At 38.3% G+C, this 16,717-nt stretch overlaps 1 protein-coding gene across 1 annotated transcript in view; it reads left to right on the plus strand.

Moving 5' to 3' along the window:
• The window catches only part of SMG1 (SMG1 phosphatidylinositol 3-kinase-related kinase), a 63,221-nt gene extending 48,109 nt beyond the window's left edge, over positions 1-15,112 (plus strand). Inside the window, exons 43-63 of the mRNA XM_014936204.1 lie at positions 165-303; positions 391-500; positions 662-880; positions 1,306-1,496; positions 2,106-2,278; positions 2,680-2,959; positions 3,678-3,950; positions 4,085-4,319; positions 5,772-5,998; positions 6,475-6,625; positions 6,718-6,907; positions 7,138-7,607; positions 8,656-8,793; positions 9,626-9,778; positions 10,105-10,284; positions 10,495-10,722; positions 11,152-11,363; positions 11,553-11,659; positions 12,707-12,886; positions 13,027-13,133; positions 13,855-15,112. Coding sequence (XP_014791690.1) covers positions 165-303; positions 391-500; positions 662-880; positions 1,306-1,496; positions 2,106-2,278; positions 2,680-2,959; positions 3,678-3,950; positions 4,085-4,319; positions 5,772-5,998; positions 6,475-6,625; positions 6,718-6,907; positions 7,138-7,607; positions 8,656-8,793; positions 9,626-9,778; positions 10,105-10,284; positions 10,495-10,722; positions 11,152-11,363; positions 11,553-11,659; positions 12,707-12,886; positions 13,027-13,133; positions 13,855-13,932 — 4,041 coding nt within the window. The 3' untranslated portion in view covers positions 13,933-15,112. The remainder of the gene's footprint in view (positions 1-164; positions 304-390; positions 501-661; positions 881-1,305; positions 1,497-2,105; positions 2,279-2,679; positions 2,960-3,677; positions 3,951-4,084; positions 4,320-5,771; positions 5,999-6,474; positions 6,626-6,717; positions 6,908-7,137; positions 7,608-8,655; positions 8,794-9,625; positions 9,779-10,104; positions 10,285-10,494; positions 10,723-11,151; positions 11,364-11,552; positions 11,660-12,706; positions 12,887-13,026; positions 13,134-13,854) is intronic.
• Positions 15,113-16,717: the final 1,605 nt, after the last annotated feature.

A 16,717-nucleotide genomic window follows, 5' to 3' on the forward strand; every position in this document is an offset into this window, starting at 1 on the left:
ATGAAAAATCTTGTGAGATGTTTTCAGACAACAAATAGAATACAGCTTGGATAAGTTGGTTTTGATTTGTCTTACTCTTAAAATAATGTTTTAAGATGGTAGTCAGTCCAATGTGTTGGCAGAGGATTCCCACAAATAATTTTTTCCTGAAACTCTCTTTAAAGTCGTATGCAAGATCCACTGCAGTTATGTCCATGGTTGGCTACATCATTGGTCTTGGAGACAGACATCTGGATAATGTTCTTATAGATATGACTACAGGAGAAGTTGTCCACATAGATTATAATGTTTGCTTTGAAAAAGGTAATTTAAAAAATGCTATATGTTATTCAAATAAAAGGTCTCCCTTCTTGGCAATTAAAAGAAACAACTTAAATTTTTATCTTAAAGGGAAAAGCCTTAGGGTACCAGAGAAGGTTCCGTTCCGGATGACGCACAATATTGAAACAGCACTTGGAGTGACAGGAGTAGAAGGGGTTTTCAGGCTTTCCTGTGAACAGGTAAGTTAGCAACTAGCAGAAAACTGAGGGCTATCATTTATCAAATATTGTCATAGAATTTTTAAGCATTCTGCTCTTGATACAGTGTTTTGCATTCAAAATTCCACTATTCTGCAAGGATAATGCCAGATCAGAATGAGTCTGTTTAAAATATGATGCAGGTCCTTCACATCATGCGGCGTGGGAGAGAGACTTTGCTTACATTGCTTGAAGCTTTTGTTTATGATCCACTGGTGGACTGGACAGCAGGAGGAGAAGCAGGATTTGCTGGGGCTGTCTATGGTGGTGGTGGGCAGCAGGCTGAGAACAAACAGAGCAAAAGAGAAATGGAAAGAGATATAACACGTAGTCTCTTTTCTTCAAGAGTGGCTGAGATAAAGGTGAGTTTACTGCAATAATTTTCTATTTTATAACTGGAGTAGGCCCTATGCTTTCACTTTATTTGCATTTTGGGGGTGGTGGAAGAGGTGGTCATTTATTAAAAATAGTTCACAAATTTTATTGAGCTATATTGAGTTTGTATGGAGGGAAGTGTTCATATGGAACTTGCAAGTATCTGGTTTTCATTTTCTGTGTGCTTAGTTCTGAACTGTTACAATGTTTTGCCTGAATCTGTGCTAGAGTACTTAAAATAGAGTTTTAGAGAGCAGTCTAAATGAGAACATTTGTTACGCTTTACCACTTGTAGCGCGGGAGGTAGTCCCAGATGAGCAACATCAATGATGGGTTAAGTGCTGCCATATATTGCTTTTTATTACCTGTTTGAATTTAGTCCAGTTCTGTAACGTCTGTGTCTTGGTTCCAGGTTAACTGGTTTAAGAACAGAGATGAAATGCTTGCTGTGCTGCCAAAATTGGACAGTAGTTTAGAAGAGTATCTGAACCTGCAAGAGCAGTTGACAGATGTAGAAAAATTGCAAGGAAAACTACTGGAGGAGACAGAATTTCTGGAAGGTGCAGAAGGAGTGGATCATCCTTCCCATACGCTTCAGCACAGGTACAGATGAGCTGGGGATTCTGTCAGGAATCTCGCAGATCTATATTTGGTGGTTTAGTAACATACTTATGAGTTAAATGTTAAAATTGTGTATTTGAGAGAGATTAATATCTGGGTAAAAGCTGTTCTTGCAGTAAGCAAGTCACTCCTTGTACAGAAGAACTACTGAAACCATCTTCCTACTGAATAGTTGTGTTTGTCCTAAACTTTATAATCCATCAATATAACGTGCTCATTCACATTCCACATTTGAGCCACAAGGCGAGAGACAGAATTTGCTGAATGTGGTGTCCCATCAAATGAACCTAGGTAATACAACTGTTGATAAATAGCACAAAAATCTCATCTAAGTTTCTAATTCTTTAACTTATTTTTCAAGCTTATTTGAAATTTATCAAGGATTTCAGAATTGCATGAATATGCACGTGCATTCCTTATGTTGTAGAAAAACAGTTAATTATTAACAAAACATTGTTAAGGTTTTCTGCAATTGGTGACAATATGTTAATTTTCTGGTCAACAAGGTAGTTGTTAAATATAGTTTTCTATTCAATATAATTATTGTTTTTCTTGTAGTACTTACTTGGTTCTGTGGCTTCAATAATGCAGGTATTCCGAGCACACCCAGCTGCAGTCCCAACAAAGAGCTGTCCAGGAAGCGATCCAGGTGAAGCTGAATGAGTTTGAGCAGTGGATAACACATTACCAAACTGCTTTCAGTAACTTAGAGGCAACACAACTTGCAAGTCTTCTTCAAGAAATTAGCACGCAAATGGATCTAGGTATAAAAAAGTGTTTGTGGGGTTTTTTAATGGGTTGAAAATAACTAATATTTAATATAGTTAAAGTTTAATATTAGGAGGCATTTAAAGTATCCTTTAACTTAAAGGCAAGGACTTGTATATAGTAAATGAAAAGAAAGAGAGGGTTCTTCAAAGGGTGATTTAGAGCCCTTCAAGGTTTCAGTGCCAAGCTGTGTGAAGGAACTTGTGTGTTTTACCCTGGCTGGCCACGAGATTATTCTCTTACTTTGTGCTCAAAATTCTCAATATGAATTCTCCATGCCTCCTTACAAGGAAAAGAATATATTTGAAAAGATGTTAATGCTCAGTATTTGTGTGCTATAAAATGCGTGTTCTTCAGAGAGGAGTAAAGCTTAATTTGTAACCATCTTTCTTAAAAGGTCCTCCAAGTTATGTACCAGCAACTGCGTTTCTGCAAAACGCAGGCCAGGCGCATTTGATCAGTCAGTGCGAACAACTGGAGGGAGAAGTCGGTGCTCTCCTCCAGCAGAGGAGATCTGTTCTACGTGGTTGTCTTGAACAATTGCACAACTACGCAACAGTAGCCCTTCAGTATCCAAAAGCTGTGTTTCAGAAGCACCGAATTGAGCAATGGAAAACCTGGATGGAAGAACTCATCTGTAACATGACAATAGAGCGTTGTCAGGATATCTTCAGGAAGTAAGTTGACAGAATAATGAACTGTTTGAAGAATTTAATTTCCAACCTCCTTCAGGATTCTAATTTTCTAATTAAAATGAATGCTTTTGTGAGGACTAATCTAATTATGAACAAGACAAATTAAGTTGTAATTCCAGAATTCTGAAGCAAAAGATTAACAACTACTTTTAAAAGGCTGTTGCAGAGTTTAATCTGTGTACTGCAAAAAGAAAACCAAGTAACTTGCCCTGTAATGAACAAAAGAACAACCATGTTTGTGGCTTTATGATAGTGATATTTAGGGGGTTTAGAAACTTTTAGTATTTAAAAATCACTTAAGTCAACTAAAGGTGTTTTTTTTTTATTAAAGCATTTTCAACTATTTTTTTTTTCCTTTGAAAGTTAGGCCATTTCAGCATTATTACTGCTTGGCTTGTAAGATCTATATTATAGTCAAGCATTTACACTGAAACTGGTTTCCTTCCGATTTCTTATATTCTATTAATTCTTTGCCTCCAGGACTACTGATTGTGTGCTGTCCTTGGAAATTGTTCTGAGATATGGTGCATTCTAGGACTTTGTGAAAGCATCATTAGGGTAGTCATCAACTATTGTAGTATTTGGCGTAGGTGATGTGGGAGCTGTTCAGATGCGGTGTACTCTTCCTTCCCACAGAGCAGAATGCAGTTTGCTAGAGCTTGAGAAGGGCAAATTTTGTCATTGTACTTTTGCTTTACAGGTATGAAATGCAGTATGCTCCTCAACCACCTCCAAGTATGTGTCAGTTCATAACAGCTACAGAAATGACTCTACAGCGCTATGCAGCAGATATCAATAACAGGCTTATCAGGCAGGTGGAGCGGTTGAAACAGGAGGCGGTTACTGTACCTGTTTGTGAAGAGCAGCTCAAAGAAATTGAGCGTTGCATAAAAGTTTTCCTTCATGAAAATGGAGAGGAGGGCTCGCTGAGCTTGGCAAGCGTTATCATCTCTGCTCTTTGTACGCTGACGAGGTGAGTTGCCTTCTGTGAAATTTTTTTGGATGTGTTCATGTTTGAGGCCACATAAAAGGAATATTCAAGTGGCATATTATGTGGAGAATGCACTGGCAGGCAGGCTGTCTAACCGAGTGTCATAATTCGTCTAGACGAAATCTGATGATGGAAGGTGCGGCATCCAGTGCTGGAGAGCAACTGGTTGATTTGACCTCAAGAGATGGAGCCTGGTTCTTGGAGGAGCTTTGCAGCATGAGCGGGAACGTTACGTGCCTTGTGCAGTTGCTGAAGCAGTGTCATCTTGTACCCCAGGACTTAGATATTCCTAACCCAATTGAAGCATCAGAAGCTGTTCACTTAGCTAATGGAGTATATATCTCGCTTCAGGTGATATTTACATTCATGTTACTTTTTCTTTCCTCATCCCCAACCTTCTAAAGCTTTAGCTAATCCATTCTTAAGAGCTTCTTCCTCAAACAGCTGAAAGTTTGCTTATGATGCTGCTGAGACTTTTTGTTGTTGTTGTACTTTGATCTTGGTTGCTGTATTTGGCTGAGCTGAACAGGCATTTGCCTCTGCCATTTACATTATTATTGGTTGAAAGAAACCATTGTGATCTATACATGACAAATTGTAAAAACTACTCTCAAATAACCATGAGCGAAGATCATATTGGATTTTTAGACACACCAGCTCCGTGTCTTGCACATTCTTTTATTTTGTTGCTGGCAGTCCAGAACAACTTCCAAACCATTTAATCTTTGCTTTCTGCTCCTGCCAAGCCTTACTTATTTTCACCTGAAAACAAGTAGTTTGAAAAAAATTATGAAAACCTGTTTTACAGGCCCCGAACTCCAAGAGTGGGAAGGAGAAAAATGCATGTATAATTTCTTAATAAAAATGCTTTCACTTTAACAGAAAAACCTTAGTGGCAGCTTGAATAAAATACCTGCTGAAGATGTAGGGGTTTATAAACCTTGGCTTTTGCTTCCACTGTATTGCATTTGAAAAACATTCCCCTAGCAACCTGTGTAAGCACATCAAGATTTTCATTGCTTTGTTTCTCTGCTTTCCAAAGTATTAACGCCTCAGAAATTTTTCAGAAAATTTCATGCAGTTTAATTGCATTGCAGCTGAGATCTGTCACCCATGTGTTGTTGTCCTCCCTGTGAGCTCTTGGGTAAAATGTGTAGCTGACTGAGCAGCCAAGATAACTAGTCTTTTTGGTGTGTCTTGTCTCATTTTGGAGACAGAGCACGTTGGATGGTTCTTTCTGTAGCTGCTTTTAGCCCTCTGATGCTTTTTGCTTGAGGAAAATGGCTTTATGCCACTTAAGGTACTGTTTTTTTACCTGCATTGATTCCTGTGGCATGAGTAGGCCTCTAACAAAATAATCACTGTATGGCAAGTTTTTGATTCTTTGCCCTGGTTTAGTCCAATCAGTTTAGGAAATCATACATTCAGTAAATAATTTAACTCATAGTTACATAATGGAAAAGAAAAGCTATGTAATTTGATGAAATTGATTTGCAAAGTGTCGTTTCTATACCATTGATCCTCTGCTGAGGATTGCTGTGTAAGATGTTGCTGCTGATGCTATTGAGGTCGTTGTTGCCTCATTGTGCAAATGTCAAACCTTTGGGTTTGTACAGGGTTTAATGTATTCCTGATTTCTTTAACAAAAAAAAAGTAAATTTTGACCTTGGCTGACCACCATCATGTTATCTTTCAGCTAATGTCTACAGCAGGCTGGTGTAGTGCTAAAACGAGAAAGATGTTGCATATGGTACTTCCTGAGAGGGGAAAGTTTCTTACATCTTCATACTTGCTTCCCAACAGGAATTGAACTCAAACTTCCGACAGATCATTTTTCCTGAAGCACTGAGGTGCTTAATGAAAGGAGAATATACTTTAGAAAGTATGCTCCATGAATTAGATAATCTTATTGAACAAACAACTGATGGAGTCCCTTTGCAAACATTGGTTGAATCTCTTCAAGTCTACTTACGAAATGCAGCTATGGGACTAGAGGAGGAAACACATACTCATTACATTGATGTTGCAAGGTAAATCACCAGGTGTTTTTTCACTTCAGATATGAGACAATGAACACTGGAGAACAATAGTTTGTCTAAATGATACTGTTTGTTTGATGTACAGGCTTTTTTTTGCCCAAGTATACCTTTAAGCAGAGTGCAGTGTCCAAAGTGCGCATGTTTCCTCTCTGTGTGTGTGCATTTATCCACATGCATACGTAGAAATACAGAGCTATGACAATTTACAGCTGCTTAAAGTTGACTTTTGGTGGCCAACTTTTTCAAAGGGCGTAGTTGTGATTTTGTTTGAAGTTAAGGGATGCTAAAAATAGGAACTAGTCCATTAGTTTGTGGGAAGAACTGTGTATGGGAGAGCTTGTACCCATGGCACTCCTCTCGTCAGCAAGTCTGATGAGCAACTTTTGCATAATGCATCAGTGACTTGATTAAAAAGGCTAAACAAAAACATGTTGTGGTTTTTTGTTGTTTGGTTGTTTTTTTTAAAGAGTACTTCATGCTCAATATGGTGAGCTGATTCAGCCAAGAAATGGTTCAGTTGATGAGACTCCCAAAATGTCAGCTGGTCAGATGCTTTTGGTAGCCTTTGATGGAATGTTTGCTCAAGTGGAAACTGCATTTGGTCTATTGATTGAAAAGGTATGGATTTGTTCCTTTCAGAGTACTCTTTGAGTGAGGAACATGAAAGTTTTATAAAAACAAAACTAATTTTTTTTGTTTGTGTTGCTCAGCTAAACAAGATGGAAATACCTGTTGCTTGGCGTAAGATCGACATAATTAGGGAGGCCCGCAGCACCCAAGTTAACTTCTTTGATGATGACAATAATCGGCAAGTTCTAGAGGAAATTTTCTTTCTGAAGAGGCTGCAAACAATTAAAGAATTTTTCAGGCTCTGTGGTACCTTTTCTAAAACATTGTCAGGTAAAAAAAATATTATCAAATACTCAGGATCACTTTGTCTATTTCTCATCCTATGTCTTTTTGAGAAGAATGTAAAATGATGGTCACTTTAAGTGTAACTTAACTTTCATATATGACAAGTATGCAGAAATTAAAAATTAATTCCTGTAATCTTATTGTGTTTATAGTATTTTTCTAGGTGCATCAAATGTTTTATTTATAACAAAAATGTTATTTTTTTCCTTTTAAAGGAATTAGTTCACTTGAAGACCAGAATGCAGTAAATGGACCTGTTCAGATCGTCAATGTGAAAGCCCTGTACAGAAACTCTTGTTTTAGTGAAGACCAAATGGCCAAACCAATCAAGGCTTTCACAGCTGACTTTGTGAGACAGCTTTTAATTGGCCTTCCAAATCAAGCCTTGGGACTGACTTTGTGCAGTTTCATCAGTGCTTTGGGTGTCGATATCATTGCTCAGGTAGAGGCTAAAGACTTTGGAGCAGAAAGCAAAGTTTCCGTGGATGACCTGTGCAAGAAAGCTGTGGAGCACAATATCCAAATCGGCAAGTTCTCGCAGTTGGTCATGAACAGGGCAACAGTGTTAGCTAGTTCTTACGACACGGCGTGGAAGAAGCATGATCTAGTGCGCAGACTGGAAACCAGTATTTCATCTTGCAAGACCAGCCTTCAGCGAGTACAGCTGCATATTGCCATGTTCCAGGTAAGACCACGCCGTGTGTTAATTATTTCCAGCTTTTGTCTGTGGAAAGTGAGCTTCAGTTACCGTGTCTAAGCACAAGAAGAACTTCATGTTGTGTTGAATGAGCTTAAGAGTACTTCTAAATGGACTTAAGTAGTCAATCAAAAACCTTGATTTGGGTTTTAAATTCTGTAAGTGTATAAGGGAAAAAAGCATTATAGCTTGCTTCTTTTGAAGATTTGCTGCCTTGTAAGATGCAAAAGTGGCAACGTGCGAATTCTTTTTCAAGTAAATGCACATTTTTTTAAATAATCATTAAATTATGAATTAGAAAAGAAATCATTCACTGTTCATTGGCTTTCTCACAAGCCATGTCCTGTTCTCCCCCTTTTTTTTAAACAGACTATGACTTTAAGGGAGGAGATTTCTTAAAACAGAGGATGCATTGCAGAATGTCGTCTTCTACCTTTCCTTCCAAGTTTTAATGCATTAACTGTCTCCTTGTTCCGCTGTTTGCCTCATGGAAAAATATAAATAGCAGCAGTATCAATCCTGAAAATGGTCTACTGAGGCTTTAGATAAATGTCATTGTGGACCTTGAACTGGTGCCCAGTTGTTGGTGTCCAATTGTGTTGTAGTATCATTGATCTTCATTTTGGAGTGATTTGTAGGTTAAGGGTAAAGACCTTCTCCATGTCAGTTACTAAACTGTTTCATAGACTGGTAAGCAAAATTGTCTTTGTTTTAATGCATCACAAGTGAATTGTTTCTGAATATTGATGGGTTTTCCTTTAGATCAAGGAAATGTGTGTAAATGAATTCCAGCAAGTTAATGACTGATTTAATGGTATAAATATTTAAGCCAGTGAAACATAGTTTACTTGTTAAATTTAACGCACTTTAATGATTTAGAACTTACAAGTGTGCTGGTATCATCTTCTGACACTTAGCCCTTTTAAAGTGCTCTTACTTATAAAGTGTAGCAGAGTGCTAGAATTGCTGTTTGCGAAGCAAAGTATTTTGTGCTGAGCAATATTGATAATCAAGTGTTCCCCTTATTATCTTAAAGTGGCAGCACGAAGATCTCCTCATCAGTCGCCCACAAGCTATTTCTGTTACTCCTCCACCTCGTTCTGCAATTTTAGCCAGCATGAAAAAGAAACTTCACACTCTCAGTCAGATTGAAGGTTCAATTGCAACAGTCCAGGTACTGCTCTTCTGGGGGAGTTATTCAGCAGCATATGGGAATGTGACTCTAACAGTCACTGCTTTATCTCTTACGCTATCAAAGCACAAATATAGTGGTATTTTCATTGACCTTCATTTTGTCTCATATGTACTGTTACATTGGTTGATTTTTGCTGTCTCATACAAAATATTCTCTGGAATATCAGGAAATCTGTTTCATGAGGAAAAATACAAATATGGGAAAGTACTTTTCCTCTTAAGCCTGATCATGCTCCTACTCTTTAAGTTTGACTTAGATCATCCTTACTATCATTTTATTAAAGTGTCAGAAGCTTCCTTTGTAGATCTGGGGAAATCAATTATTCCGTGTGTTGAGGTTTCTGTGGCTTGGCTCAGCTTTTTAGACTTTGGGGTATCAGTAGTATAGAATGTTTAATTTTTAAAATGAATACTGCTTAGCTTCTTGAATTTTAATTTCCTTTTTAGTTGTGGAAGAACTGTTTGTAATAATTTTTGAAGATTATTTGTAAAATAATTGAGGACTGCTATGACTTCGTATAACGTAGTCTAGAAATGTGACTACTTTGAACTTTTTTATTTTTTTTCCTGGTGGGTTAATATCTAGACAGGTGACTTTATTTCCATAACAATCATATCCAGTTGTGATGAGTGCTGAAAATAAACCTTTAAACAGCATAAACTAACATTTGTCAATCATGAATACCACATTCTTCTATATGTATATGGGTATAAGAATATCTCTGTGTTATATATTTGTAATTTTTTTTTAAAGTTAGGCTTAAGGTGATATTTATCAATATCTACACTTTTTTTTTTCTTTCCCAATGCAGGAGAAACTAGCAGCACTTGAAGCAAGTATTGAGCAGCGTTTAAAATGGGCAGGAGGTGCTAATCCTGCACTGGCACCAGTCTTGCAAGATTTTGATGCCACTATTGCTGAAAGAAGAAATCTTGTACTGAAAGAAAGTCAAAGAGCAAGTCAGGTACTATGCATAAGGATAGTACTATTGACTTCATAAGTATCTTCACTGTTTCCTACTTGAGAGTTACGTAGTAGATAATTTTCTTCCCCAGCATCAAAATAGCAAACATAGATATCCAAATACTCCAGGGAATCCCACTTTGAAAGCAATATGAATAACCTCTGAGAACTTCCGCCGGGTTGGATGACCCTGAAATGATACTGCTACTGTAACAGCTTTACTGCTGTATTTAAAATTCTCCCTTCTAAAGATAGGGAACAAATGCAGCTTGTATGATAGACAGTTTATTTGGAATAACTTTTCTCACTCTTGGTTTGATTTTTCAGGTCACTTTCCTCTGCAGTAATATCATTCACTTTGAAAGTTTACGTACTAGAACAGCAGAAGCCTTAAATCTTGATGCTGCATTATTTGAACTTCTCAAACGCTGTCAACAAATGTGCTCATTCGCGTCACAGTTCAACAGTTCAGTCTCCGAACTGGAGCTTCGCCTGCTTCAGAGGGTGGTAAGGGTCAAAGCAAAATATGTAACATTACAGAATCACTGTAATCATGAGTTCTCAGTTTTGTCTTCCATTCTAAATCAATGTTTTGTACACCTTCTAATGGGTTGTGGATTACAGAGTTAATTCCATCAGCTGCTAAACACTTGGCAGTAGCGTCTACACAGTAATTGAATTTTATCTCCAGATACAAAATGTTTCTGTTATTTTTAGGGCACTGGTCTTGAACATCCTATTGGCAGCTCTGAATGGCTTCACTCAGCTCACAAGCAGTTGACCCAGGAAATATCTACACAAAGAACAGTACAAACAGAAAGAGAGCAGCAGATAGAAACAGTTTGTGAAACAATTCAGAACCTGGTGGATAGTATTAAAACTGTGCTCACGGGTCATAACAGACAACTTGGAGATGTCAAACATCTACTGAAAGCTATGGCAAAGGTACACCTAAAGCTGTATTAAGTTTATTGCTCAAACTCATGTCAGTTTGGTTTTAAGAATTTTAAAGTAAGTAGAAACAGTGAAATGTGTTCATGCGTATGGAATTCAAGGCATAAAATTCATTTTACCGCTAAGAATTCATAAACCTTTATTTCTAGAGTTAGGCTAATCAGGCTCTGGTTGAGTTAAACCTTTTCTCTCATTTGGCAGTTGAAAGATTTTTCTTTGTTTTCAAATCCTCTTGGTTTTTAATCAGTAAAACATTTGATCCTTTTCAAATTTATTTTCTTGACATGTAACTACTGAAGATTATGGTTATTTGTAGTCAAATGACAAACTGAGGGGCTGAAAAGGCTCAGAAATGCTCAGCTTTATTCTCTCAGCCAAAATCTATCAAATAGTTAACCTTTTTGCACATCTTTGTTCCAGGATGAAGAAGCGGCTTTGGCAGATGGTGAAGACGTTCCCTATGAGAATAGTGTTAGGCAGTTCTTGGGTGAATATAAATCGTGGCAAGATAATATTCAGACAGTTTTGTTTACATTAGTTCAGGTTATGGGTCAAGTCCGCAGTCAGGAACATGTTGAAATGCTGCAGGAAATAACTCCCACCTTGAAAGAACTAAAAACACAGAGCCAAAGGTAAGAAAGTCACCTTCTCTTTGAAGGCACTTTGCTTATCTACTTGTACATATCAGAAACACAGCTTGGGGCACCTCCTCGGTGGTTATCTTAAAATGCAGAAGTCTTTTTTTGCAAAATTTGACTTAAACTTGTTTGAGTTTTCAAAAGTCTAGTAGTTGCATGAATCAACTCCATTATATTTCCTAGTGTCTACAATAATCTGGTGGGTTTTGCATCGCCTTTGGTCACGGATACATCGAATGAATGTTCAAGCCCAACATCAGCTGCTACATATCAGCCAACCTTTGCTGCAGGTAATATTTGAAAAAGTACAAACATTAATATTGCTTCCCAGTGTTTTAGAGAGGGGATCATAACTTTTATTAAACTGAAATACAGACAATCTCTATAAGATTATAAGAGTCTGTAAAATTCTGCTTGGTCATAGCCTTTGAGATCTGGATTCACTCCACAAAGCCCAGCATGCCTGGGATGCACTGTCACTTGCATCAATGCTTACAAATACTTAAAGGGAGGGTGTCAGGAGGATGGGGCTTGTCTTTTTTCAGTGGTGCCCAGTGACAGTACAAGAGGGAATGGGCACAAACTTGAGTATAAGAAGTTCCACCTAAACGTGAGGAGGAACGTCTTTACTGTGAGAGTGGTGGAGCACTGGAAAAAGCTGCCCAGAGAGGTGGTGGAGTCTCCTTCTTTGGAAACATTCAAAACCCGCCTGGACAAGTTCCTGTGCAACCTGCTCTAGGTAGACCTGCTCTGGCGGGGAGGTTGGACTAGATGATCTCCAGAGGTCCCTTCCAACCCCATGTGATTCTATGATTCTGTGATCAACTGAACTGTAATTTCTGTTGAAATTAGTATTAAAATTTATGGAGACTTTGGAATTAATCCTGAAACCCCCAAAATGCATTCATGTTTGTAAAATTTTCATTACTTTACGGTTAAAAACATGAATAAAGTTACAAGCATGGATTTTTCTATTTAAAGGATTATTCTACTGTCAGTATTTGGACTAAGCACAAGTTCCTGATTTCTATCAAGAAAAAGAATTATATTTTATAACTACTATGCAAAATGATAAAATTGGAGGTTAAGAGACCCCATAAAAATTAGCTTAATGTAAATAAATGTTTTGCAATGGAAAAAACCACCTTGTGTATGAAAAGAAAGAAATTAGAAAAGAGAGAGACTGAAGAGAGGAGAACTGGTGCAAAAGTTTAAAATATGGTTTAAAATGCTTTTGTACTGGTAGCTGCATTTGATACACATTTCATTGTGCTTTTTCTTGCAACTATAATACTATTATTTTGAATGCTTCAACCGCTTTTAAACTTCCTTTACAGCTGTACGTAGCAATACAGGGCAGAAAACTCAGCCAGAGGTGATGTCGCAGAATGCAAGAAAGCTAATTCAGAAAAATCTTGCCACGTCAGCAGATACTACTCCAAGCACAGTCCCAGGAACTGGCAAAAGTGTTGCCTGTAGTCCCAAAAAGACAGCCAGGGACCCTAAAACGGGAAAAGGTAAATACGGGGCTTAAAAAACAAAAACCACAAAACAACTAGAAAAACCACCACTTGACAACAACAAAAAATCCCCGAACACCTCAGTGGGTTTCTGTGCAGGAGTGTAAAATAGAATTAATTTTATTTTGTGTCTTTAGCCGTGCAGGAAAGGAATTCATATGCAGTTAGCGTGTGGAAGCGGGTCAAAGCCAAGTTAGAGGGCCGAGATGTGGATCCCAACAGGAGAATGTCTGTTGCTGAACAGGTAAGTTGAAAATAGTAAAGTTCCAGTACCGGTCCTTGGATTAAATTTGGGTAGTCAGCATGTGTGTAAGTGTGCTCAAGTGTGCCTGAAATAGTAAAATCCTGTTGTGAACACGAGGTCCCTTTTCAGCTGTGTGATGTATATTCCAATGCAAATCATGGTGTGCTGCTGCTGCCTTGTGTTGCTGCATTCTTTTTTTGTTTATCAAATGCCTTTGTTTTCTGTATCGTAGATTTATATAAGCTCATGAATTGGATAAAATTGCCTTTTGTGTACCAGTGTAGTGCTTGTCACACAGCTGTTGGTGTCCATGGAGAACATGAGATCCATGCAGCTGCCTAAGGCACAGACCTTGTCTGTGTTTACTGGCATAACACACCCACGCTCCTGCCTCTGGGAAGCTTGGTCAGGGGACCCAGGTGTCCATGTAAATTTGAGGATGTGGTGACTGTTTTCAAGACAGGGGCTATGAATGAGATGGTGCTTGGGGTTTTGGGGGGTTTGGTTGGGGGTTTTTTTGCCCCTCCAGTACAAATGCCTATTTCTTACGCGGACTATACAAAGTTATGTACGATTTAGGTTTACAGTTACTGTAGAATTTTTCCACTGAAGTTTTGTGCTTGCAGGTGACGTTCAACAGCAAACTGTAAGATCACTTAAACACTTTAAAAAAAAAAAAAATCTAGCTTATTTTTAATTACTTGTTTGACCTTTTCGATAGGTTGACTTTGTGATTAAGGAAGCAACTAATCTAGATAACTTGGCTCAGCTGTATGAAGGTTGGACTGCCTGGGTATGAGTAGGGCGAGAGCAGATCGGTCTGGTTCAGCGAGGTCAGACACCCACCAGAATCAACTCGGCCTCAGGCATCCGCAGCCGCACCACGGTCGGTGGTGATGCACACTGGGGCTTAATCTGAGGAAACCTAGGAAATCTCGGTGCACTGGGAAGTGAATCCTGCAGGATAGCTGCACTCAGGGATACGCTAAACACAATGGTCTGCAACCCCCGCGGTCAAGGGTGAAAGCTCCACCGCTTGAACAACACGGTTTGTCTTTCTGCTGCGGAAGAACTGCAAACGTGTCTGGGGGTTAAGCTGCAGAAAGAAATCGGGATGCTACAAACCGCAGAGTGATTTGGAACTCAATTCCACCTGACCCTGTGAACAATTCAGGAAAACACCGAACCCTGTTCAAAGAAAAACAGAAAAAAATGGGGCCATGAAGAAATCACAGCAAGGGAAGATTTGATGCATTCAGATTCTTGTTACTCTTGTTGCGTGGCAACAGCGCTGGTTGAGTCGACCAGTTAGTACGGAAAAAAAGGCTACAAAACGTAAACTTCAGAAATGGACTGAAAGCAAAGAGCTGTACATCAGATACACGCTGCATTGGAAGAACTTCTGAGATAGAAGAAAAAGCCTTTGTTCTATTCTCCCTTTCCTCTTTCCTTTCTCGCCTCCCTCCCAGCCCCTCCTTGCATACACCTCTCTTGGCTTATTCTTGTAGGTTAGGCGTACTTCCAATATACCTTTTATTTCAATCCTTCTACTTCACAGCTTAGTCAAATTAACAACTTAAATTTTGTTTGGTAAACAAATTTTCCAAAAGCACTGAAAATATAGAACCTCAATGATTACTTACGAGTTGGATGGTCAAATGCAAAATGTAATTTTGGTTATTTTAAAGTCTTTTTTGTGATTCTATTATGTACAGTTTCTCAAAATTGTCACTGTGCATTTAAAAGTAATGAATCCTACAGGCATTTGATTTAATGTGCACTTCCCTCTGCTTGCAGTGTACACTTTTTTGTAATTCAGATTGTCCCTCCAATCTCATTCTACTGTGATTGCTGTAGTTTCTTTCGTACGACGTAGCTAATCCAATGTAATCTTTACCTTTTTAAAAACCAGGATAGAGTATCTAGTAGAGTTTTACATTGTTGATGACAGATAAACAATAAAGTGATGTTCTGGTGGAGGTAGAGTGATACGCTTTTTACTTCACTTTCCTAATACTTTTAGTTTACACTTGTAAATTATAGTGCTTCAGTTCACAGGGGTATGCATAGAATCCAAGAAATGAAGGACTCTCCAATTTTTGTTCAACTAGATCTGTAAAGATTTCCGCAAAGTCATTTTCCTTTGCCGTATTACTTCTGTAGACGGTCGTTCAATAATGCATCCACAGTCAATCTTCCACCAAGGTTCTTTTGTTTTCCAATCAGTTCTGCACTCAAAGTGTGATTATGGTCAGAAAAGTCTCTCTAAAAATGGCATCTTCTTACTTGGATCGATGTCCTGCTGGTCTGTCGGTTGTCCAAAAGACTTCTTGCTTCCTTTTTAAAGTGGGACACCTTTAGGAAACGGCAACTTCCTTTTCTTAGAGCAAGTAAACCTGGCACAATTCAGTTACAACTCCAGGATCTTACAGGTGCTGATAGCTACAGCAGAAATGCACACAAACGTTCTCAACCCAGATAAATTTGTGTAGCTATGTATAAAAATTTTCTTTTGTAAACTTGGTGAGTTCATTACGCACAGTTGCTGAAAAACAATAAATTTTGGAAAATCCTTTATGCCATTTTAGTAACTTTTCAGAGTCAAAACACACTTTAAATACAGCATTTCTTTCAATCTGAATTTAAGTATTAAAGGATTTGAGCCAAGCTCACTATTGGCATAAAATTCATTTAATTGAGTGGATTTGCAGCAGTTCATCTGAGTGGAGAGCTTGGCTAGTAATTTTCAGGTAACGTGAATGAACAGCAGGCGTAAGTAGTAGGAGAACTTGTATTATTTTCAGTATTTGCACTATGCTAACTGCTCTGCCTCCTCAGTAGGTCTTAGAATTCACTTCCTCCTCTGTTGCCAATTTTTTGTGGACATGCACTTTGAAGTGTAAGCATTTTCAGCAGACACACGGCCTTTTTTTTGCATTCTGATTGCCTGATGAACTCTAGGGAAGTTGCAGGCTTTGTATCTAAGGGTACCCGTGCAAACGCATTCCACTGCCACTGCCTCCCCACCCCTCTGCCGCGCCGCCCGCTGCAGGAAAGAAGGTGTTTGAATGTTGCAGTGAAGAACATTCATACGCAGAACAAGGCACTTGACACTGTTGGTCCTTTTTCTTTTTCCCCAGTTCAAAATAACCTTACGAACAGTCTGTTTGGAGTACCATAGGAACGAGAGTGTATTAGACATGCTGTTTTATTTCTTGGAAGCTGGGGGGAAGGGAGGGGTAATGCACTCACCTGTGGCTCATGTATTATACCTCTGCTATCCAGAAATGAAACACTTGTGTGGAGATGGGTTCTTACTGCATAATTTAATAAAGTTTTAAAAAAAAATAATGTATTCATCATTTCCTTGTATGCAAAACTATTTGTGGTTGGGAAAATTCCAGGGGGAGAATAAAGTGCCTAATACAAACCAAGCCCCTAATTAGAGCAGGATTCTGGAGACCTAAATTTGCATAATTAATGTCGTGCTCTTGTTGCATTTTTCTTGGTAAATGTTGAAAATATGACAAATTGATACAGTCTTGGTTAAACCTAAAATGCTAAAGACTGTATTAGTTACATTG

The sequence above is a fragment of the Calidris pugnax genome, unplaced genomic scaffold (genome assembly GCF_001431845.1).
Source record: "Calidris pugnax isolate Ruff unplaced genomic scaffold, ASM143184v1 scaffold17, whole genome shotgun sequence".
NCBI lineage: Eukaryota > Metazoa > Chordata > Aves > Charadriiformes > Scolopacidae > Calidris > Calidris pugnax.